The 24,452-nt window shown below is 41.6% G+C and overlaps 1 protein-coding gene across 1 annotated transcript in view; it reads left to right on the forward strand.

Moving 5' to 3' along the window:
* UBE2G2 (ubiquitin conjugating enzyme E2 G2) overlaps nt 1-24,452 on the forward strand; it is a 73,686-nt gene that overhangs the window by 25,874 nt on the left and 23,360 nt on the right. Inside the window, exons 2-3 of the mRNA XM_056534836.1 lie at nt 21,875-21,910; nt 23,670-23,715. Coding sequence (XP_056390811.1) covers nt 21,875-21,910; nt 23,670-23,715 — 82 coding nt within the window. The remainder of the gene's footprint in view (nt 1-21,874; nt 21,911-23,669; nt 23,716-24,452) is intronic.

Raw genomic sequence — 24,452 nt, forward strand, 5'->3', positions numbered from 1 at the left:
TATGCTTACCGTAAAATCTCTTTCTCGAAGGATCCATTGGGGGACACAGCTCCTCCCCCCCCTTTTTTTTCTGGTGTTCCTATTTCAGTTATCTGTCCGAAGGTGTGTTCAGTTGCCTTTTCTTCTGATTGCTCGGACAGTTTGTGGTTTTCTCTTGACCTGTCGGTCTTCTCCTATTGCTCTGGGACTAAAACTGATTACATTAGGTGCCTGTGGGCGGGTATACCCTGCTGGGAGGAGCCGACTTTTCTTGTTGCCATAGTGTCGAGCCTCCTAGTGATAGCAGCATACACCCATGGTCTGTGTCCCCCAATGGATCCTTCGAGAAAGAGATTTTATGGTAAGCATAAAAAAATCTCCTTTTTCCTTACAAGCAGAGAGCTTTAAAGTCATAAAAATGCAACATTTTCTAATTTTACATGAAATTTTGGAATTTTTCTCCAAGAAATGATGCAAGTATCGATGAAAATTTTGAATATGTCACGAAAAAACAATCTCTAAATCAAATTCATAAGTAAAAGCATCCCAGAGTTATTAATGCTTAAAGTGACAGTGGTCAGAATTGCAAAAAATGCTCTGGTCCTTAGGGTCAAAATGGGCTCGGTCCCCAAGGGGTTAAAGGGGTACTCCGGTGGAAAACATTTTTATTATTATTATTATTTTATTTATTTTTTTTAAATCAACCGGTGCCACAAAGTTAAACAGATTTGTAAATGACTTCTATTAAAAAATCTTTACCGTTCCAGTACTTTTTAGCAGCTGTATGTTACAGAAATTATTTTCTTTTTGAATTTCTTTGTCTTGTCCACAGTGCTCTCTTCTGACACCTGATGCCCATATCAGGAACTGTCCAGAGCCGGAGAAAATCCCCATTGCAAACCTATGCTGCTCTGGACAGTTCCTTACACGGATAGAGGTGTCAGCAGAGAGAAATTCAAAAAGAAAAGAATTTCTTCTGTAGCAGACAGCTGCTAAAAGGTGCTGGAAGGGTAAAGATTTTTTAATAGAAGTCATTTACAAATATGTTTAACTTTCTGGCACCAGTTGATGTAAAAAAAAAAATGTTTTCCACCGGAGTACCCCTTTTAAAAAATTTAAATTATCCCACTTTTCCCAATGGTCAATTAAAATAAAAATTAAACATGTTTGGTATTTCAGAGCTACATGTGAGTAGCCCTGAACTATTAGAAAACTTGCAATAATCTTTATAATAAAAATAATAGGACCCCTTTAACCTGCTTCACTGCCCTGTAAAGGGGTACTCCCGTGGAAAACTTTTTTTTTTTTCTTTTCTTTTTTTTTTTAAATCAACTGGTACTAGAAAGTTAAACACATTTGTAAATTACTTCTACTAAAAAATCTTAATCCTTCCAATACATTTTATGGGCTGTATACTACAGAGGAAATGTTTTTCTTTTTGGATTTCTCTGATGTCACGACCACAGTGCTCTCTCCTGTCCTCTGCTGTCCATTTTAGGAACTGTCCAGAGCAGCATATGTTTGCTATGGGGATTTTCTCCTGCTCTGGACAGTTCCAAAAATGGACAGCAGAGGTCAGCAGAGAGCACTGTGGTCGTGACACAGAGAAATCCAAAAAGAAAAGCATTTCCTCTGTAGTATATAGCCCCTAAAAAGTACTGGAAGGATTAAGATTTTTAATGGAAGTAATTTACAAATCTGTTTAACTTTTTGGCACCAGTTGATCTATAAAAAAAAAAAAAAAAAAAAAAAAAGTTTTCCACAGGAGTACCCCTTTAACCCCTTAATCCTTTAAAGACGCCGGCTCCCGCATCACATCGCGTCGGTCCCCGCGCTCATCAACGGCCGGGACCCGCGGCTAATACCACACATCGCAGATCGCGGCGATGTGCGGTATTAACCCTTTAGAAGCGGCTTAGACCGCCGCTTCTAAAGTGAAAGTGAAAGTATCCTAGCTAGTCAGTCGGCCTGTTCGGGACCGCCGCGGTGAAATCGCGGCGTCCCGAACAGCTTGCAGGACACCGGGAGGGCCCTTACCTGCCTCCTCGGTGTCCGATCGACGAATGACTGCTCTGTGCCTGAGATCCAGGTAGGAGCAGTCAAGCGCCGATAACACTGATCACAGGTGTGTTAATACACGCCAGTGATCAGCATAGGAGATCAGTGTGTACAGTGTTATAGGTCCCTATGGGACCTATAACACTGCAAAAAAAAAAGTAAAAAAAAGGGTTAATAAAGGTCATTTAACCCCTTCCCTAATAAAAGTTTGAATCACCCCCCCTTTTCCCACAAAAAAAATAAAACAGTGTAAATAAAAATAAACATATGTGGTATTGCCGCGTGCCTAAATGTCCGAACTATAAAAATATATAGTTAATTAAACCGCACGGTCAATGGCGTACGCGCAAAAAAATTCCAAAGTCCAAAAAAACGTATTTTGGTCACTTTTTATACCATTAAAAAATAAATAAAAAGTGATCAAAAAGTCCGATCAAAACAAAAATTCTACCGGTAAAAACTTCAGATCACGGCGCCAAAAATGAGCCCTCACACCACCCTGTACATGGAAAAATAAAAAAAGTTATAGGGGTCAGAAGAGGACATTTTTAAACATGTAAATTTTCCTGCATGTAGTTATGATTTTTTCCGGAAGTACAACAAAATCAAACCTATATAAGTAGGGTATCATTTTAACCGTATGGACGTACAGAATAATGATAAGGTGTTGTTTTTACCGAAATATGCACTGCGTAGAAACGGATGATTTTTTTTCCGTTTCGCTGTAGATTTTTGGGTAAAATGACTGATGTCATTGCAAAGTAGAATTGGTGACGCAAAAAATAAGCCATTATATGGATTTTTAGGTGGAAAATTGAAAGGGTTATGATTTTTAAAAGGTAAGGAGGAAAAAACGAAAGTGCAAAAATGGAAAAACCCTGAGTCCTTAAGGGGTTAAAGACAATGGATGTACTCCTACGCCCCCGTTTCCGAGTCCTTAACCCCTTAAGGACACATGACGTACTGGAACGTCATGTGTCCACTCCCGATCTATAACGCGGGGCCACGGCGTGGCCCCGCATCATAGCGTGTCGGGCCCGGCCTCTAACAGTGGCTAATAGCGTGCGGCATTGATCGCTGTGCCGCTCGCTATTAACCCTTTAGACGCGGCATTCAAAGTTGAACGCCGCGTCTAAAGTGAAACTGAAACCATGCCGGTTAGCTCAGTGGGCTGTTCAGGATAGCCGCGGCGAAATCGCGGCATCCCGAACAGCTTACATGCCTCCTCGCTGTCCGATCGCCGAATGACTGCTCAGTGCCTGAGATCCAGGCCTGAGCAGTCAAGCGGCAGAATCATCGATCACTGGTTTCTTATGAGAAACCAGTGATCAATGATAAAGATCAGTGTGTGCAGTGTTATAGGTCCCTATGGGACCTATAACACTGCAAAAGTGAAAAAAAAAGTGAATAAATATCATTTAACCCCTTCCCTATTAAAAGTTTGAATCACCCTCCTTTTCCCTTAAAAAAAAAAGTGTAAATAAAAATAAACATATATGGTATCGCCGCGTGCGGAAAGGTCCGAATTATAAAAATATATCGTTAATTAAACCGCACGGTCAATGGCGTACACGCAAAAAAATGCCAAAGTCCAAAAGAGTGCATTGTTGGTCACTTTTTATATCATTTAAAAATGAATAAAAAGTGATCAATAAGTCCTATCAATGCAAAAATGGTACCGTTAAAAACTTCAGATCACGGTGCAAAAAATGAGCCCTCATACCGCCCCATACACGGAAAAATAAAAAAGTTATAGGGGTCAGAAGATGACTATTTTAAACGTATTAATTTTCCTGCATGAAGTTATGATTTTTTTCCAGAAGTGCGACAAAATCAAACCTATATAAGTAGGGTATCATTTTAACCGTATGGACCTACAGAATAAAGATAAGGTGTCATTTTTACCGAAAAATGTACTACGTAGAAACGGAAGCCCCCAAAAGTTACAAAACAGCGTTTTTTTTTTTCAATTTTAGCTCACAATGATTTTTTTTTTCCGTTTCACCGTAAATTTTTGGGCACAATGACTGACGTCATTACAAAGTAGAATTGGTGGTGCAAAAAATAAGCCATAATATGGATTTTTAGGTGCAAAATTGAAAGAGTTATGATTTTTTAAAGGCAAGGAGCAAAAAAACGAAAATGCAAAAACGGAAAAAACCCCGGTCCTTAAGGGGTTAACCCCTTAACGACGCAGGACGTATATTTACGTCCTGCGCCGGCTCCCGCGATATGAAGCGGGATCGCACCGCGATCCCGCATCATATCGCGTCGGTCCCGCGGCTAATGCCACACATCGCCGATCGCGCCGATGTGCGGTATTAACCCTTTAGAAGCAGCGGTCAAAGCTGACCGCCGCTTCGAAAGTGAAAGTGACCCGGCTGCTCAGTCGGGCTGTTCGGGACCGCCGCGGTGAAATCGCGGCGTCCCGAACAGCTGATCGGACACCGGGAGGGCTCTTACCTGCCTCCCCGGTGTCCGATCGACGAATGACTGCTCCGTGCCTGAGATCCAGGCAGGAGCAGTCAAGCGCCGATAATGCTGATCACAGGCGTGTTAATGCATGACAGTGATCAGCATAGGAGATCAGTGTGTGCAGTGTTATAGGTCCCTATGGGTTATAGGTCCCTATGCTAATAAAGGTCATTTATAATAAAAGTTTGAATCACCATAGGGACCTATAACACTGCACACACTGATCTCTCATCCTGATCACAGGCGTGTATTAACACGCCTGTGATCAGCATTATCGGCGCTTGACTGCTCCTGCCTGGATCTCAGGCACGGAGCAGTCATTCGTCGATCGGACACCGAGGAGGCAGGTAAGAGCCCTCCCGGTGTCCGATCAGCTGTTCGGGACGCCGCGATTTCACCGCGGCGGTCCCGAACAGCCCGACTGAGCAGCCGGGATACTTTCAGTTTCACTTTAGAAGCGGCGGTCAGCTTTGACCGCCGCTTCTAAAGGGTTAATACCGCACATCGCCGCGATCGGCGATGTGTGGTATTAGCCGCGGGTCCCGGCCGTTGATTAGCGCCGGGACCCACGCGATATGATGCGGGATCGCGGCGCGATCCCGCTTCATATCGCGGGAGCCGGCGCAGGACGTAAATATACGTCCTGCGTCGTTAAGGGGTTAAAGGGGTATTCCAGGCAAAAACTTTTTTTTTATATATCAACTGGCTCCGGAAAGTTAAACAGATTTGTAAATTACTTCTATTAAAAAATCTTAATCCTTCCAATAGTTATTAGCTTCTGAAGTTGAGTTGCTGTTTTCTGTCTAACTGCTTTCTGATGACTCACGTCCCGGGAGCTGTCCAGCTCCTATGGGGATATTCTCCCATCATGCAAGGGATATTCTCCCATCATGCACAGCTCCTGTGACGTGACATCATCATTGAGCAGTTAGACAGAAAACTTCAGAAGCTAATAACTATTGGAAGGATTAAGATTTTTTAATAGAAGTGATTTACAAATCTGTTTAACTTTCCGGAGCCAGTTGATATATATATATATATATAAAGTTTTTGCCTGGTATACCCCTTTTAAGGACCGAGGACGTAGGAGTACGTCCTGTCCATTCCCGGCCCCCCGCAGCCAGCTGGAGCGCAGCCGGTGCCTGATACCTGCTGATATCGATCAGCAGGCATCGCGGCATATCGCCCAGGAGGGTCATGATGACCCCCCCCCCATGGCGGCGATGGCCACAGATCGCTGAACAATTCAGCCCAGCGATCTGCGGCGGATTCCGGGTCAATCGGCTCTCCAGTGACCTGATGACCCGGAATTACTGGCTGATCTTGGCCGTCTCTGAAAACCCCGAACAGCCATAGCCAGCAGGCACCTGCTGCAGGTGTCACTCCTGCAACCCGCTCCACCCCTCTTCCGGAGGACGTGATCAGGTGCGGGAAGAGGACCCCGGCAGCTGGGGACCCCGATCCCCGGCATCCCTGTTGGGATCGGGGCCCCAGGAGCAGCGGCGGCGGCGAGGGACTGACCTGCAGCGTGGATCAGCAGTTGGACATGAGTGACAGCCTCCTGCTGTTGCTTAGCAGCAGCTCCCAGCATGCAAAAAGGGCATGCTGGGAGCTGTAGTTATGCAACAGCAGGAGGCAGACCACCAAAACTCCCAGCATTCCCTTATGGGCATGCTGGGACTTATAGTTTTGCAACAGCTGGAAGCACATTTTTTCTATGGAAAAGTGTACCTTCAGCTGTTGTATAACTACAGCTCCCAGCTTGCACAAACAGCTAAAGTGCATGCTGGGAGTTGTAGTGGTGCATCTGCTGGTTTCATAACTACAACTCCCAGCATGCCTGTTGGCTGTCGGTAACTGCTGAGAGTTGTAGTTTTGCAACAGCTGAAGGCACACTGGTTGTGAAACACTGAGTTAAGTAGCAAACCAGTGTGTCTCCAGCTGTTGCATAACTACAATCCCCAGCCAAAGTAGTATGCCTACAGCTGTTGCATAACTAGAAGTCCCAGCATGCCCTTCCACTGTCTGTACATGCTGGGGGTTGTAGCTTTTGCAACAGCTGAAGGCACACTGGTTGCAAAACACTGAGTTTGTTACCAAACTCTGTGTTTCACAACCAGTGTGCCTCCAGCTGTTGCAAAACTACAACTCCCAGCATGCACTGATAGACCGTACATGCTGGGAGTTGCAGTTTTGCAACAGCTGGATGTTTCTCCCCCCCCCCCCCCTCCCCAATGTGAATGTACAGGGTACACTCACATGGGCGAGGTTTACAGTAAGTATCCGGCTGCAAGTTTGAGCTGCGGCAAATTTTCTGCCGCAGCTCAAACTGCCAGCGAGAAACTACTGTGAACTCCCGCCCGTGCGACTGTACCCTGAAAACACTACATTACACTACACTAACACAAAATAAAATAAAAAGTAAAAAACACTACATATACACATACCCCTACACAGCCCCCCTCCCCGATAAAAATGAAAAACGTCTGGTACGCCACTGTTTCCAAAACTGAGCCTCCAGCTGTTGCAAAACAACTACTCCCAGTATTGCCAGACAGCCACTGACTGTCCAGGCATGCTGGGAGTTTACAACAGCTGGAGGCACCCTGTTTGGGAATCACTGGCTTAGAATTCCGCTATGTCCACCCCTATGCAAGTCCCTAATTTAGGCCTCAAATGCGCAAGGCGCTCTCACTTTGGAGCCCTGTCGTATTTCAAGGCAACAGTTTAGGGCCACATATGGGGTATCGCCGTACTCGGGAGAAATTGTGTTACAAATTATTATTTTTTTTTTTACTTCTGCAAAAGTCGTGAAACACCTGTGGGGTATTAAGGTTCACATTACCCCTTGTTATGTTCCCCGAGGGGTCTAGTTTCCAAAATGGTATGCCACGTGTTTTTTTTTTGTTGCTGTTCTGGCACCATAGGGGCTTCCTAAATGCGGCATGCCCCCAGAGCAAAATTTGCTTTCAAAAAGCCAAATGTGACTTCTTCTCTTCTGAGACTTGTAGTGCGCCAGCAGAGCACTTTTCACCCCCATATGGGGTGTTTTCTGAATCGGGAGAAATTGGGCTTCAAATTTTGGGGGGTATTTTCTGCTACTACCCTTTTTAAAAATTTAAAATTTTGGGGAAACCAAGCATTTTAGGTAAAAAAAAATATATATTTTTTTTTAACATATGCAAAAGTCGTGAATCACTTGTGGGGTATAAAGGTTCACATTACCCCTTGTTACGTTCCCCGAGGGGTCTAGTTTCCAAAATGGTATGCCATGTGGGGTTTTTTTTTTTTTGCTGTTCTGGCACCCTAGGGGCTTCCTAAAGGTGACATGCCCCCCAAAAACCATTTGTCGCTCCTTCCCTTCTGAGCCCTCTACTGCGCCCACCGAACAATTAACATAGACATATGAGGTATGTGCTTACTCGAGAGAAATTGGGTTTCAAATACAAGTAAAAATTTTCTCCTTTTTACCCCTTGTAAAAATTCAAAAACTGGGTCTACAAGAACATGCGAGTGTAAAAAATGAAGATTGTGAATTTTCTCCTTTACTTTGCTGCTATTCCTGTGAAACACCTAAAGGGTTAATACACTTATTGAATGTCATTTTGAAAACTTTGGGGGGTGTAGTTTTTATAATGGGGTAATTTATGGGGTATTTCTGATATGAAGACCCTTCTAATCCACTTCAAAACTGAACTGGTCCATGAAAAATAGCGAGTTGGAAAATTTTGTGAAAAATTTCAAAATTGCTGCTGAACTTTGAAGCCCTCTGGTGTCTTCCAAAAGTAAAAACTCATAAATTTTATGATGCAAACATAAAGTAGATATATTGTATATGTGAACCAAAAAGAAATGTATTTTGAATATCCATTTTCCTTACAAGCAGAGAGCTTCAAAGTTAGAAAAATGCATTTTCACATTTTTCATCAAATTTGGGGATTTTTCACCAAGAAAGGATGCAAGTTACCATAAAATTTTACCACTAAGTTAAAGAAGAATATGTCACGAAAAAACAATCTCGGAATCAGAATGATAAGTAAAAGCATTCCAGAGTTATTAATGTTTAAAGTGACAGTGGTCAGATGTGCAAAAAACGCTCTGGTCCTTAAGGTGTAAAATGGCCTGGTCCTTAAGGGGTTAATCAAGTCAAGCAAGGCCCACCTTATTCAGATAGGTCTCTACATAAACATACTGTACGGCAGAAGGCTTCATTCTCTTAAAGGCATGACAACAATAAATCATGTTAGAATAATTGTAAAGCTGAAGAAGGAAGGCGGTGAGAAGGTCCAATGTTGTGCTACTTCCCTGCAGTCATCCACCAGCCGCAGACAGACTGCTGATTCCATTGTAAAGTAATCTTTCACTTGTGTAAATGTATTTGTATGGCGGTGCACAATGTAGGTCCATATGTACAACTGATCCTTAAATATTTCAGCTGTATAGAGTCAGCAGAGTATGAAATACAATAACTTCACTTGAGCTGCCTCCTCTTTTACACTAGATGGCGACATCACCCAAGTAAGAATGGATTTCTACTGTCAGATACATTCGTATGCACTGATCAAACCATGAACTGCCTACAGGGGCAATCTTAAAAGGACCATCTTGTGTTAAAAGGAAGACTTCAAATATATTTCAGTGTTCAAATAGAATTTGATGGGTACATGAGTTATTTAGTAGCACAAGCACTCATGCTGTTCAGAGATATGTAGACAGAAGGGGACCGGACAAGTTACTGATAACCACTTCTGAGCATTGTTTGCAAGACATAGAGATTCCAGGGTCTATAGAGTGATGCACATTTGCAACAGATATTTCCATAATTGTCTAGCCAATGTTTATCTTGGGAAGTAAAACTTAATTTATATGTATAAGATTAAAAAAATAAAAGGATCCTTGTTATACATTTAGTGATGAGGACTATCTGTTGGTCTGGTAGTGAAATTCTGGGTGTTTAGAGATTTGTTGTTGAACCAGAGCATTGTCAGAAATAAGGCACCTTCCTTCGGAAGACATGGTGTAGCACCAATCATTCACGATCCAGTGATTTGAGAGTACCTACAATAGGCCAATGTTACAGTATAAACTAATTTGGGTGAGAAAGAGGAGGCTTAAAATAGCCAAACTCTCTGCTTCAGTGTTTCCCAACCAGGGTGCCTCCAGCTTTTGCAAAACTACAGCTCCTAGCATGCCCAGACAGCCTTTGGCTGTCTGGGCATGCTGGGAGTTTTAGTTTTGCAACAGCTGGAGGCACCCTGGTTGGGAAACACTACTCTACTTAATGCCTGGAACATCGCCTGCGCCCTGGTACACCGCAAGCTGGTATAGGTAGCTCACACAGTAGTGTTTATTGCAGCACATTGTACAGCAGAGGTTAAAAGGAACACTTCTTTGCTGAACCAGCTTGAAAGAGGGTAAAAGGCAGATATTGGTTGCCATAACTGTGGTGTTCTTTGAGAATGAGTTGAGAATATTTTGAAAAAAACAAAAAACAGCAAACCGGGGAATGAAAATGGCACATATAATGTCCTAACCATGTTCTGGTGTATCATTTTATGTCTATACCATTACAAATGTTCTTATAGTTTTCATGAAAGGAATCCCAATGGTAGTCATGTAGCAGAGATGTGGATTCGGTGAGCTGTAATTTAGTATTGGCTAAACTGAGGGGATCCCCTGGTCTTGATCCTTAACCTCTGCAAAGAGATAATGACTTAAAGGGGTACTCCAGTGGAAAAAATATATATTTTTTAAGATCAACTGGTGCCAGAAAGTTATACAGATTTGTAAATTACTTCTATTTAAAAATCTTAATCCTTCCAGTACTTATCAGATGCTGTATACTACAGAGGAAGTTGTATTTCTTTCTGGAATTCTTTTCTGTCTGACCACAGTGCTCTCTGCCGACACCTCTGTCCATGTCAGGAACTGTCCAGAGTACAAGCAAATCCCAATAGCAAACATATATCCTGCTCTTAACAGTTCCTGATATGGACAGAGGTGTCAGCAGAGAGCACTGTGGTCAGACTGAAAAGAACTCCAGAAAGAAATACAACTTCCTGTGGAGCATACAGCAGCTGATAAATGTTGGAAGGATTAAAGGACATCTGCAGCATTATAACACTTATAATTGTTTGATCGCGGGGGTCCCAGCGGTTGGACCCCCGCGATCTCCTGAACTTGGGCCCCCACATTAGCGGTCAGTGAGAGCGCTCATGCCCCGTCCCCAGAGGTTGTTAGTTACGCCCACTCCTGCCCCGTCCCCGTACAGTTTTATGGTAGAGGCGGGGAGGCATGAAAGCTGCCTCCCCACCGCTCCCATAGAACTACATAGAGAAGGTGTGTCGACTACGGCGTCATGCTGCGACCGGCACGCCTCCTGCGCGAGAGCCGTGGCCCCATGCAGGAGATCGCGGGGGGGTCTGATTAAAGGGTGACTCTCATTAAAATAAATTTTTGCTATTGCACTCCTTATCGTAAATAAATATTTCTCATATACTTAGTTTAAAAAAAATTAAGTTTTCTATGTGTTATTTGTGCTTAAAAAAGCTCAAGAGCACATTTTCCCCCCAACTCATACACAGACTTAGGACTGAGGTCCAAACACAGAAAGTGCAGCCTGGAGTGCTGAGGGTGTGTGTCCAGCCTCATCCAATCATAGCTCCTCTCACACTAAAAGCGCAACTGTCATGACATTTTGGTGCAATAACCTGCACACAGCCTTTGTACTGTGTGCAGGTGGTGGGTATAACAATGTTTTTACCTGAAATTTGGCGGCCTTCATTACTGCAAAAAAGGCTTTTATTCCAAGCCACTGACGGTCGGATAGGCGTGGCACGAGGTATGCCACGCCCACCCCCACGCCTACCCCGTATGTCCACGCTGGGACCTCTGTGTGATTGACACACAGGTCCCAGCGCATGCGCCCTTCAGCTAATCTGACCTGCGTGCTGCTGTGTGTCATCCAGCAAGCGCTCGCTCCCGCCGCTGTCTTCCTCCTCAGTGCGCCTGCACAGTGCTAGGTGCAGAGAGCGCGCTTCCTCTCTGCACCTAGTATCGAGAACTAACCTGATTGCGCTCTGCGCTGGCGCACTGAGGAGGAAGACGGCGGCGGGAGCGAGCGCTTGCTGGATGACACACAGCAGCGCGCAGGTTAGATTAGCTGAAGGGCGCATGCGCTGGGACCTGCGTGTCAATCACACAGAGGTCCCAGCGCGGACATACAGGGTAGGCGTGGCATCACGTACCTCGCGCCACGCCTATCCGACTGTCAGTGGCTTGGAATAAAAGCCTTTTTTGCAGTCATGAAAGCTGCCAAATTTCAGGTAAAAACATTATTATACCCACCACCTGCACACAGTACAAAGGCTGTGTGCAGGTTATTGCACCAATATGTCATGACAGTTGCGCTTTAACTGCCATATGCTGTTGGTTGGCAGCACTCCAGGCTGCACTCCCTCAGCACTCCAGGCTGCAATTCCTATGTTTGGGCTTCGGTCTTAAGTCTGTGTATAAGATGGGGGAAAATGTGCTCTTGAGCTTTTAACCAAAGCTAAACAGGGAAATCATCGGAAAAGGCACAAAATGTTGGCCAAAAAACAGCATTGTGAAAAACTATGTGCCTAATATATTCAACAAAACTGCTCTACCACTATTGATAATTTCCCCCTATGTGTCTTGAAGAGAAACTGACAGCTAGTTGACCCACACTAAATCCAGTACACCAGGTACAGTGAAGATGAAGGGGTGGTGGAATAAGAGCGCTCATCCCCCCCCCAAAAAAAAAATAAAAGTTGAGTCTATACACAGACATATGCATTTTTTTTTTATCTAACCTGAAATGCTACACTTTAGTATTGTTTACTATGTTCTTGTATCCTAGATGAAATGATTCCTATTTATAAGTAATGTGATATAAGGCACCGTCTCGCCAAGCATTTTCTGGGTCACAAGTTTAATGCAGACATCAAAACAAAAACAAGCACTAAGTGGGCCGCATTGTATTGATTATTACTAAATGATGTATGGCGTGAGTCATCACCCTCCACAACAGGTTCTACACAACCGAGAACAAGCAGCTGTTCACATCTACGAGTAAACGGGCTTTTCTTCAGAGAACAAGAGCTGGAGTTTTACCAAAGAACATATATATCCTATAAATCTATATATGCATAAATCTTTATCCTAGACTTTAATAAATGTCACCATCTTATAGTAGGGACTGCACTGTATGCACAGATGTGCAGTCAGATGTATTCCATTAAATGTCACCCTTTTGACATTCAGGGCCACATTTATTTTGACATATATGAATATATATAGTTTTCTCTTTTTCTGTAAGTGTTTGGAATGAAATAACTTGGTATTAATACGTTTAGGTAAGGTTTATTGATAATCCTTTCTGACAACATGGAAGACAACAAACTAATTTATTGGAGGCTCTAATATGTCACCTCTATTCACTTATTGAATTTTTGGTATCTTGATATCAGGCCTTAAAGGAGATCTCTGGCATAATTGAACCTATCCCCTATCCACAGGATAGGGGATAAGCAGAATGATCACGGGGGGTCCGACCTCTGTGACCTCCAGCGATCTCCGGGACGGGACGCGTCGATCATTTTTATTGGTAACATCTTTTGACGTGCCTTAATGACCTATTAGATTTTTTTTTTAACATGCCATTTTTTGTTGTTGTCTGTTTCTAGAGTAGCTGGGTAACCATATGGCAACAATTAAAATCCCAACAGGGATTGGGCCCCAGCTCTTTAAAGCTGGTAATTTACGTAGGACTCTGCTTGCCCAAAATTTGCCATCTCTGGGATTTTCATATGAACAATCCTGCTAGCAAAACCCCAAAGTAAATTTGGCTGGTTAGCCTACGACACACAATAAAAATCCACCCTTAACTGGTCTTCGGCCATTCCAAACAATAGTTCTCTATTATTTTTAAACGGTGGTTGGCCTTGATGGTCATAGACTCCATTTTGGATTACCTTTTGGTTATGTTTGTTGTCGCGAAGTTTACCCCAAAGCAGATATTAGTTAACAAAATCCTGAATATATCTCTCTTACTTATGCCTATGGTAAAAGTTTGACTGCAGGAAGGTGGGTGTGGAAAGAGGAGCGGGATTGGGGGGCTTAAGATCACAAAGAATCTTCCTGTCGATGGATTAGCAGACTTTAAACAGACATTTGAATCCTTGGAGCTTAGGACGTGTCAGCTTTAGAGAATAACCTCAGTAATGCTTTTTTATCAAAACTGTCCGGCCTTACAATTATTACTTTGTTTTACTGTGATTGGGTGCTGGAAGATAAAAGTAAAACTACCTTTATAGACTGCGTGGTGGTGCAATATATATATAGTGACTCATTCATAGCTATTTATCAACTGATTATCAAATATCTGAATGGTTAAAATGCCTAAAAATGTCATAAAATTAAATACTCTGCAGTGCTGTACATTACTCTAGCTTAAACGTAGCGGACTCTTGTCTGTCTTCAACTCTATGAACTATATATGTAACTCATATTAGTCCCTGTTCTCATTGGGGCTACAATCTAAATTGTTTTATGGAAAGAACCAGAGTACCTGGAAAAAATGCACAAACACGGACAACATCCAAACAATGCTGACCACTGAGGCACCATGCTGCCTGTATATTCCTTGTATGATCATTGACTGGACCCTTTCAGATTGACTGACTGATAAGTTTTATAAAAAGCCACTATGACTTTGGTATTCACATTATTTTGTTTTTGACTTTGTTCCTATTGTGTTGGAGGGTGCAATATAGGACAGAATCCTATTGTAAACCCTTATAATTAAGAAGCTGACTCAGACGAGCGTTAATTTCATGCCGGCCGTCTGTTACGGACTATTGCTCCATATCTGAAGAGCTCCCATCTGGATTGAGCACATTTGTAAGTGTCCAGCCTTGTTATCCTGTACCCTCTGAGTCACAGGTCTGACACTCATGTCCTGCAGCTGAGTGACAAACAGCTGACTGTACGGCTTACCCTGCCTGCTTATCCGTTCTTGGCTGATCTCCTGGCCATTAAGTCACGAAAGCTGAACATCAAAGATGCTGGGTAAAGTATTGAAGGTTAGAAACCACGCAAACACAATAGCCCTCCCCCCGCCCCCTTCTTCTAATGGATGTAAACAAGGCATTTCAATGTTGTAATTATAAATAGGATGTGGTTAGGAGAGTAGACGCAAGGCTTTGAAATATGTCTGTTATCCCATGATCTATAGACGTTTATGACTGCACAGGTACAGGACTGCTGTCATACAACTGGAACATTTAGGTCCAAAAATGGAATTCTTTTTTTCCAAATGCTCCCGATTGCCCTGCCCTCCTCCTTTTCCCCATCCTTTTAAAACAGCTTTTTACAATTTTTTTGTGGAAAAGTTAGACTCCTAGACTGGCACATCATCTCTTTGTCTATTAGAAGGTTTATGGTGGCATCGGGCTCCAGATATTTATAGGTATTATTAAAGCGTACCCGTCAGATCACTCAAAAAAACAAAACTGTTATATGTTGCTCAGTATCTCATCCTGATCATGTACATGTACTTTGTATGTGTCTATGACCTACATTTCTCTCAGAATTAGCTTTATTTCTGAAATACCTTAATTTTATCCCCCAGAAGCAGGGGGGCGGGTACCCACTGTGATAGCCACTCCCTCTCCTCAGTCCAGTGCTTCCCAATCAGGGTGCCTCCAGCTGTTGCAAAACTAAAACTCCCAGCATGCCTGCACAGCCAAATGATGTGTGGGCATGCTGGGAGCTGTAGTTTTCCAACAGCTGGAGGTAGTCCCCCTTTAGCACACACACACACTTCATATATTCTTACACATACACATTAGAGAGACACACTGATATACACACATACACATATATCCACACACATACATACATACTTGGACACTTACTTTTTCATCTGTAATGCATGTTTCTGCCTCTCTCATTGATGTCTGCTGTGTGAGAGCCGGCAGCAGTCTTCCTGCCCCTCCCCCTCCCCTTCTCTTCACATGAGTCTCTGCAGTGTGTACAGCCCCTCCAAAACGTCCTGGAGTCCAGGACGAAGCAGTGTTCACAGAAGCACTGAATGCATTCCAGGGGGCAGTTCTTTGACTGGCTTTTTCACTATGAAATACTGAAAATTTTCTAATGAAAGCAATTGCAAAACCTATTGTTTTTGCATGCTTTACAACATATCAAAAGTTTTTATCTGACAGTGCCTATTTAAGCCATCCAATAGATGGCATAAGTATGTAAAACCTATCCGTACCCCCTTTATTGCATCCATGACCAGACAGCTCCATGGTGCACTGTATTTAAACTATCTTTGGCTGCATCATCTTAAACCCTGGTCTCTCCCGATACTGTCACTAATATTGAGGCGGGTACTGAAAGTAGGAAAAATGTTGGCAACATTACTAGCCCCCCTTCCCGGGGACTTATGCCCTCATCTGGTTCCACTAGAAACAGATTCCTCTTGCAGTTTTGCTGAAGGATGAAGTGGCCCTGTCTTAGTCTACTATGTGACTTATGCCTGCCTCTTGCACTTTACTTTCTCTATATTGTACATTTCGGTGTAGGGTTCCAAGACCCTACAATTGAGAGACCTTTCTAATTTTGAGCATTTACTTACCTCTGAAAAATTTTTTAGAAAATTGCATCAATATATATACTCTCACAACCACTCCTCTCCCCATAAAACCAACGTGTCTATTACCGTGGGGAAGAGACAAGTACCAAATTGAAGTCCTCCCATGGCTTCTCCCATTGTATTAGGGTACAAAAGAACCATCATAAACTGCACATGAGGTGGTACAAAACACCTGAGTGGCTTTTTGCATACAACCTGTCTTTCTCTAATCTGTGCTGTAATAGAGAAATTGGCTCCTTAAAGGGGTACTCCACCCCTAGACATCTTATCCCCTATCCAAAGGATATGGGATAAGATGTCTGATCGCTGGGGTCCAGACACTGGAGACCCCCACGATCTCCCTGCTGCACCTGGCGTTCGTTTAGAGCGTCGGAGGATGTCACACCCCCTCCTATAGACTTTTGTTGAGTGGGCGTGGCCGTGACATCACGAGCCTCCGCCTCGCCAGTCATTCGGCACGGATCGAAGTTCACTCCGTGCACCGAATGTGTGGGGTGCCTCAGCCAAGATCGTGGGGGTGCCCAGCGGTGGGACCCCCGCGATCATACATCTTATCCCCTATTTTTCGTATAGGGGTTAAGATGTCTAGGGGCAGAGTACCCTTTTAAGTCATATCTGGTGGTCTTGCCCCCTGATGACTTAATTTTTGATGCAGATCACAGAGGGGAACTGATATCCATTGGTTTTATCTTAACAGTGGATATGATTGCTCTGGGTAGACCCTCACAGGATTTTTGTCCTTCTAAATCTAATCTTGTGGTGCATCTCCTGGCATCTGACCCCCTATAGTTGGAAGCTAACAACACCTCCGACATTACCTGAATGGATCAAAGAGATAAAACCAGATTTGCAGATTTGAGGACTTGGTTAGTCAGGCCCACAGAAAATATGATGCATATTTGCAGGTGTAGACTCCCCGGCGAACCTCTAAATATTTTTTTTGTTTCTAATTCGCCTTTTATCTTGTTTCGGTTGTCCTAGAAATTAGTGGGAGGTTGATGGGAGGAAAAAAATTGCCTCATCAGAAATCTGTTTCTCTTCTCCATTTCCCCCTGCTCCCCCATCCCTAATCTTTCTCCTCAATTATTTCTTTGTTTACTTTAGATGGATATTGACTCCTTATTTTTTGTTTGTTTTTATATATTATATAAGCATTATGTTTATTCTGTATCATAGTTTTATTATACTTTAGTGTTGTTTACATTTTAGAATTAATAATATGTATTTATTTCCTCTAGCAATCTATTGGAAGTACTATAGATGATTAGTGGGAGTATAATTCTACTTGTTGGTTTTTTTTTTTTTTTTTTTTTTTCTGTCCCTTTCCCTTTCGCTGATTTTGTTATTTCTGTAATATGTTGACATACTAGGAAAAAAATAAAAAGATAAAATAAAATAAACTAGTGATAAACTATAAAGTGATAGGAAATATGAATAGACAGTGAAGATGCTTTATGTATATTCACATGGACAAAGAATTTTAGGTTCTGGAATGACTAAAGAAATCTGGTGATAACCATTACAAGGGTTGGACATAAAGTCTCCCTTTTAGTTGCATTTAAAAGATTTACTTTATCTTTCTCTATACTTTCCTGTTTAGAAAACGTGGCTTTTTAATACACGTGCATTCATTTTGGACAGTTTCGTCATATTTTCCAGATGAGGTAAAGTACATTTCATCCCCAAGCACTTACACTGAGGAGCACATTGACCTTTATGGAGTGCTGAGGTCTTACTTGGACATCTTTTGGTCTAATTTTTCTCTGTAGGGGGATAAAGCATCTTAAGAGACTAAATAGTGAGCATCTAGTTAATTGGGGTTGTTGTATTCAGTGACCTGCTCCTTATAGTCATGAATAACTTCCTTGATGGACTTTAACTGGACAGTAGTTGTCTATTCCTTCCAAGAACATCAGAAGCAGAAGCAATAAGGCTGGGTTCACATAAAAAGGGATGCTGACTTAAAGTGGTACACTTTAGAAGGCCTATTCACTTTAATATTAGAAGTAGAGCAGGAAAAAACCCTCAGGTATGGCGCTGCAGACTCTTGTAGACAGATTAGGCGGATGCCAAAGGTAATAGGAAAGTCCTCAGCAGGACATTTTATTAAAAAAACAATAAAATGGACAAGATTACGCATTTCGGGAGGATCCCTCCCTTCCTCAGATCAGGATAAGGACAGTACAACAATAGCAGGTTTATATAGCCCAATAATGGGCGCCAAAAACACATGGGAGGAGTAACAATCCAAACTTGAAAATCCAAAATGATCTGAACGTAGTCAGCAAATATGTTCAGGCCACTTCCTGCATGTATACATTTACAGTGCATTTGCAAAGTTTTCAAACCCTTTCACTTTTTTCACATTTTGTATAGTGATGAAATAACTAATCGATTATGAAAATAATTGTCAACTATTTTCATAATCGATTAATCGGTTGGTCAGCAACTGTGGTCCTCAGCAGCCTGTTTAGTGAGTAGGGGGCCCAGCACATGATCTTGTGCTTCCTGCAGCTCCTTTCTGCAGCTATTGTGAGTCCCCAATTGTCAGGCTCTCTCCGCTAAAGGTCAGATTTGCAATAGTTGCAGAGAGAAGATGCAGGAAGGTGAAGATTGTGTGAGCTGGCCCCCTCTTCACTAAATGGGCTGCTGGGGACATGTAGGATGGACAACCAGGGAATGTGCTGCCTCTCCTATCTGACCACAGGTAAAAACAGGGAGGGGTATAGCCTTTTGAAGGGCAAATAAAGAAAATTATATTCAAAAATGATTATACCTATTTAACCTCTTAAGGACCCATGACGTATGCATACGTCATGAGTCCCGGTCCTGCGATATAACGCAGGGTCACACGGTGACCCCGCATCATATCGCGGCGGGCCCGGCGTCATAGTGAAGCCGGGACCCGCCTCTAATAGCGCGCGGCACTGCCCGGCTAGCTCAGGGAGCTATTCGGGATCGCCGCGGTATAATCGCGGCATCCCGAACAGCTGTAGCACAGGAGGAGGTCTTCTTACCTTCTCCTGTGCTGTCCGATCGCCGAATGAATGCTTCAAGCCTGAGATCCAGGCTTGAGCATTCAATCGCCGAAAACACTGATTGATCCATTCCTATGGAGATGGATCAATCAGTGTAAAAGATCAGTAAATGCAATGTTATAGCCCCTTATGGGAGCTATAATGTTGCATAAGAAAAGTGTAAAAAAAATCATTAACCCTTTCAATTATCCCTTCCCCTAATAAAAGTTTGAATCACCCGGCATTTCCCCCAAAAAAAAAAACATTATGTAAATAATAATAAAAATAAACATATGTGGTATCGCCGCGTGCGGAAATGTCCGATTTATAAAAATATACCGCTTTTTAAACCGCTCGTTCAATGGCGTACGCGCAAAAAAATTCCAAAGTCCAAAATAGCGCATTTTTGATCACTTTTTATACCACAAAAAAGTGAATAAAAAGTGATCAAAAAGTCTGATCAGAACAAAAATGGTACCGCTAAAAACTTCAGATGATGGCGCAAAAAATGAGTCCTCAAACCGCCCTGAACACAGAAAAATAAAAAAGTTATAGGGGTCAAAAGATGACCATTTTAAACGTATAAATTTTCCTGCATGTATTCATGATTTTTTTCGGAAGTGATACAAATTCAAACCGATACAAGTAGGGTATCATTTTAACCGTATGGACCTACAGAATAAAGATAAGGTATCATTTTTGATAAAAAATGTACTGCATAAAAATAGAAGCCCCCAAAACTTACAAAATAGTGTTTTTTCATCAATTTTGTCGCACATTGATTTTTTTCCCCGTTTCACCGTAGATTTTTGGGTAAAATGACTAATGTCATTACAAAGTAGAATTAGTGACGCAAAAATTAAGCCATTATATATAATTTTAGGTGAAAATTTTTAAGAGTTATGATTTTTTAAAGTTAAGGAGGAAAAATTGAAAATGAAAAAACGGAAAAAGCCCGGGTCCTTAAGGGGTTAAATATAATAAAAATCTCCTCTCAGCCTTCGCAAAGCTCCGCATCTAGCCAACCCCACAATCTCTCTTAGCACACAATTCATCCCTCATCTTTTTTTTTTTTTTTTTTTTTTGTTACACTGTGTTTTATGGTGAAATGGCAATACAAAGTCCAATTGGTCCGGTAAAAAACAAGCCTTCATATGGGTCTGTAGGGAAGATAATAAAAAAGTTATGGTTCTTAGAACGTGAGGAGGAAAAAGCGAAAATTCAAAAATGGAAATCTCCTCAAGGCCAAAATGGTCTGAGTCCTTAAAGGGGTACTCCGGTGAAAACCTTTTTTCTTTTAAAACAACTGGTGGCAGAAAGTTAAACATATTTGTAAATTACTTCTATTAAAAAATCTTAATCCTTCCAGTACTTATTAGCTGCTGAATGCTACAGAGGAAATTCCTTTCTTTTTGGAACACTGATGACCTCACGAGGACAGTGCTCTCTGCTGACATCTCTGTCCATTTTAGCAACCATGCCTTGCAGTGCTGGGGACTTGGGTTCAAATCCCACTAAGGACAACAAAAAATAAAGCATTATTATTATTATAATAACGTCAGCAGAGAGAACTGTGCTCGTGATGTCATTGGAGAGCATTCCAAAAAGAAAAGAATTTCCTCTGTAGAGTATTCAGCAGCTAATAAGTACAGGAAGGATTAAGATTTTTTTATGTGCATGTTAAGCTTACCGGTCTATAATTACCTGGGGAAGACCTAGAGCCCTTTTTTGAAGATTGGTACCCCATTCACCTTGCGTCAGTCCCTCGGCACAATGCCAGACACCAGAGAATCTCTACAGAAATTACTGAACTTAGTTCTCTAAGAACTCTTGGGTGTAATCTTTCCGGTCCTGGAGGTTTTCTTACATTTACTTTACTTAATTTACCTTGTATCATCTCTGCATTAAGCCAGTTCAGTACATTACATGATGTGTTACCAGCACTGGCCCGGCCTGCATCAGCCCCTCCCTCTTTTTTCGTATATATAGAACTAAAGAACCTATTCAGTAGCTCCGCCTGCTTTTGATCGCCAGTGACCACCTCCCCATTATCATTATTAAGGGGTCCCACATGCTCAGTCATTGTTTTTTTTATTTGTTTTTTTTGCATTTATTTATCAAAAAAAATATTTGGGATTTGTTTTGCTTTCTTTGGCCACCTGTCTCTCATTTTGAATCTTTGGTGTTTTTTATTACATTTTTATTAAGTTCTTTGTAATGTTTAAATGCTATAGCTGACCCCTCAGATTTGTATTTTTTGAAAGCAATTTTTTTGTTGTTTATTGCTGTTTTAACATCATTTGTCAGTCATGTAGGTTTAGTTTTAATCGTTTATACTTGTTCCCTGTAGGAATACATTTAGCTCAATAGTTATTCAGTGTTGTTTTGAAAATTTCCCATTTATCGTCTGTATCAGTATTTAAGAACACCTCCTCCCAGTCAATGTCCTGTAGTGTAGCTCTCAGCCCAGAGAAATTTGCCTTTTTAAAATATGTTTTTCCCCTCCCAACCGGTCTATGTTTTCTACACTTTAAGTCACTATATTGGTCACTAACATGGTCACTATTACCAAGGTTTTCAAGCACAGGTGTTATTATTTTCTTGTTTGTATTATTATTTTTTTCCAGCATGATTTCATTTTTTTTTTCTCCTATTTTTATTTCAGAGTTGACACTGAATCCACCGGAAGGGATTGTGGCAGGTACGTCTGGATATAACCTCACAACAGTAATTCCTGTACTCCAGTCTGCTCATAGCAGCCCTGTTAACGTGATTCTAGTGCTTCAAATATGGACACTCCTCTTCTGGTATTCACCAAGATATAGGCTTGCCGTAGTAGAGCAAATATGTTCTCACTTCTCTATAAGCAGTATTCTGGCCGTAGTTCGTTGTTCAGGAGATAAAAAGCAGCGGTCGGTGAAATAACATGGCCCTGTATCTCTGCTGACAGGTTGTACTCGTGTTGTATTATTCTAGAATACAGCTTGTATTATAGCCCAGAGTAAACAAGATCGGGTTTGACCAAGTGAAATGGGTACTCCGGTTGAATTTTTTTTTTTTTATCAACTGGTGCCAGAAAGTTAAACAGATTTGTATATTACTTCTATTAAAAAATCTTAATCCTTCCAGTACTTTTTAGCTGCTGAATGCTACAGAGGAAATTCTTTTATTTTTGGAACACAGAGCTCTCTGCTGACATCATGACCACAATGCTCTCTCTTGACATCTCTGTCCATTTTAAGAACTGTCCAGAGTAGGAGAAAATCCCCATAGAAAACATATGCTGCTCTGGACAGTTCTTAAAATGGACAGAGATGTCAGCAGAGAGCATTGTGGTCACGATGTCAGCAGAGAGCTCTGTGTTCCAAAAATAAAAGAATTTCCTTTGTAGTTTTCAGCAGCTAATACGTACTGGAAGGATTAAGATTTTTTTAATAGAAATAAGTTACAAATCTGTTTAACTTTCTGGCACCAGTTGATTAAAATAAAAAGTTTTCCACCGGAGTACCCCTTTAACCTGCTCATATACCATCAATAGGTGTCCACTGCAACACTATTTTTCCTATCTTCCCTATAAAGATAAGGAGAGGGGACACAAAACTCTTCTGGCAGCACTTCATCCCAAGTTGGGACAAAAGAACGGCATGTTAAAGTGCAACTGCAGACAACGATAAATAGGGTATAATAAAATGTAACAGAGCACATTTGCACTTACTTTGCAGTTTATATATTTATATCCTGGCTGTTTGGTAATTCCACCAAAATGTCTGAGAGGCAGACTTATAGTAGCACGCTGCCTCCTCCCCGCCCTGACCCACTCCTAGTCTGAAGCCCTGCTGCTGTGACTCTGCCTGCCTCTCTGACTGTTTGGCGAAATGACCAAACATTCAGGAAATATGTTTACAAACAGCGGGCAAAGTAAACATATGCTCTTTTACATCTCATTGGTATCTGCACCACCTACAGAGGTAACAGTTGCACTTTAAAATGCAACAACACGTTTATGTATTGTAATGTCTATGATTGTTATTTCTTCTGCTTGGAAACATAAAAATGATTTGAAAAAAAAATTGTAACATGCCCCTAATCTCTCTCTTTTTCTGGACAATTTCCATTGCTGGTGATTCTGGGGACCCCCCACACACCTTAAATGGTTGACTGATCCTTCCAAAGTTAGCAGGTTTTACCGCAATTTACCTAATGTGTATGAGCATCTTAGGAATATGTTGTGTGAATTCAGGTTATAATAGACAATAACAATTTACTGTGGCTGAATTCTAGGTTTGTAAGAAAACCAAAGAAGATGCTGTATAGACAAAAAGGTTTTGAGATCAAAATGTTTTTTACAATTTTTTTTTTTCTCCTTAGTGCGCTTACCTATTTATTACGTGATAATGTTATTCCTTGTATGCCTTTGTTTTATGATTCCAAGGCAAATTTATTTCTCTTTTATCTTACAGGACCCATAAACGAAGAAAATTTCTTTGAATGGGAAGCTTTGATCATGTGAGTTAAACACAGCTGCAGTAAAATTTGGGGCTGAAACAACTAATCGATAAAGGAAATTGTTGTCACTGATTTTCATTATTAATTAGTTGTCATGGCACTGCTAAGGAAGTATGAGGAGGGCTTAGGACTCAGCTTTCAGCTTCTGGGGGGGCTGCTGGTGATAGCCGTTGTTGAACTCCGCTGTCAGCTATTTACCATTGAAATGCTGCTGTCAAAGTTGACAGCTGCATCTAAATGGGTGTTGCAAGTGTCATTGGTGGTGCAGTGTCCAAATCGACTTCCTGCGACATGCAGAATTGGCATTTTTTTATGCATCCCAGAGAAAATGAAACAAAGTTAAAAGTCTGATCTATGCCAAATTATTACTAATATAAACCACAGATCACACCACAATTTTTATAGTTTCAGAATCGAATTAATTAAAAAAAGAATTGGCCAATAATCAGTTATGGAAATAATTTTTAGTTGCAGGCTTAGTAAAATTCTCCTGCAACAAGGCCGAACAGGTGTTGGGTTTTCAAAAATTTTAGATTATTCAACACTCTTCTGTTTATGGTTTTGTCCGATTACAGACTCCCTCTACTTTCACACTAGATATTTTAAGTATTTGAAATCCAAAACCAGAAGGGTAATATAAACAGAGAAAGGTATACTAGAAAGACTGGCACCTCTCTCTATTTTAGTCCTACTCTGCATTTTTCTTTAAAAACTTAATGCAATCTATGTCCTTGTGA

Source organism: Hyla sarda, chromosome 8, assembly GCF_029499605.1.
Source record: "Hyla sarda isolate aHylSar1 chromosome 8, aHylSar1.hap1, whole genome shotgun sequence".
Lineage (NCBI taxonomy): Eukaryota > Metazoa > Chordata > Amphibia > Anura > Hylidae > Hyla > Hyla sarda.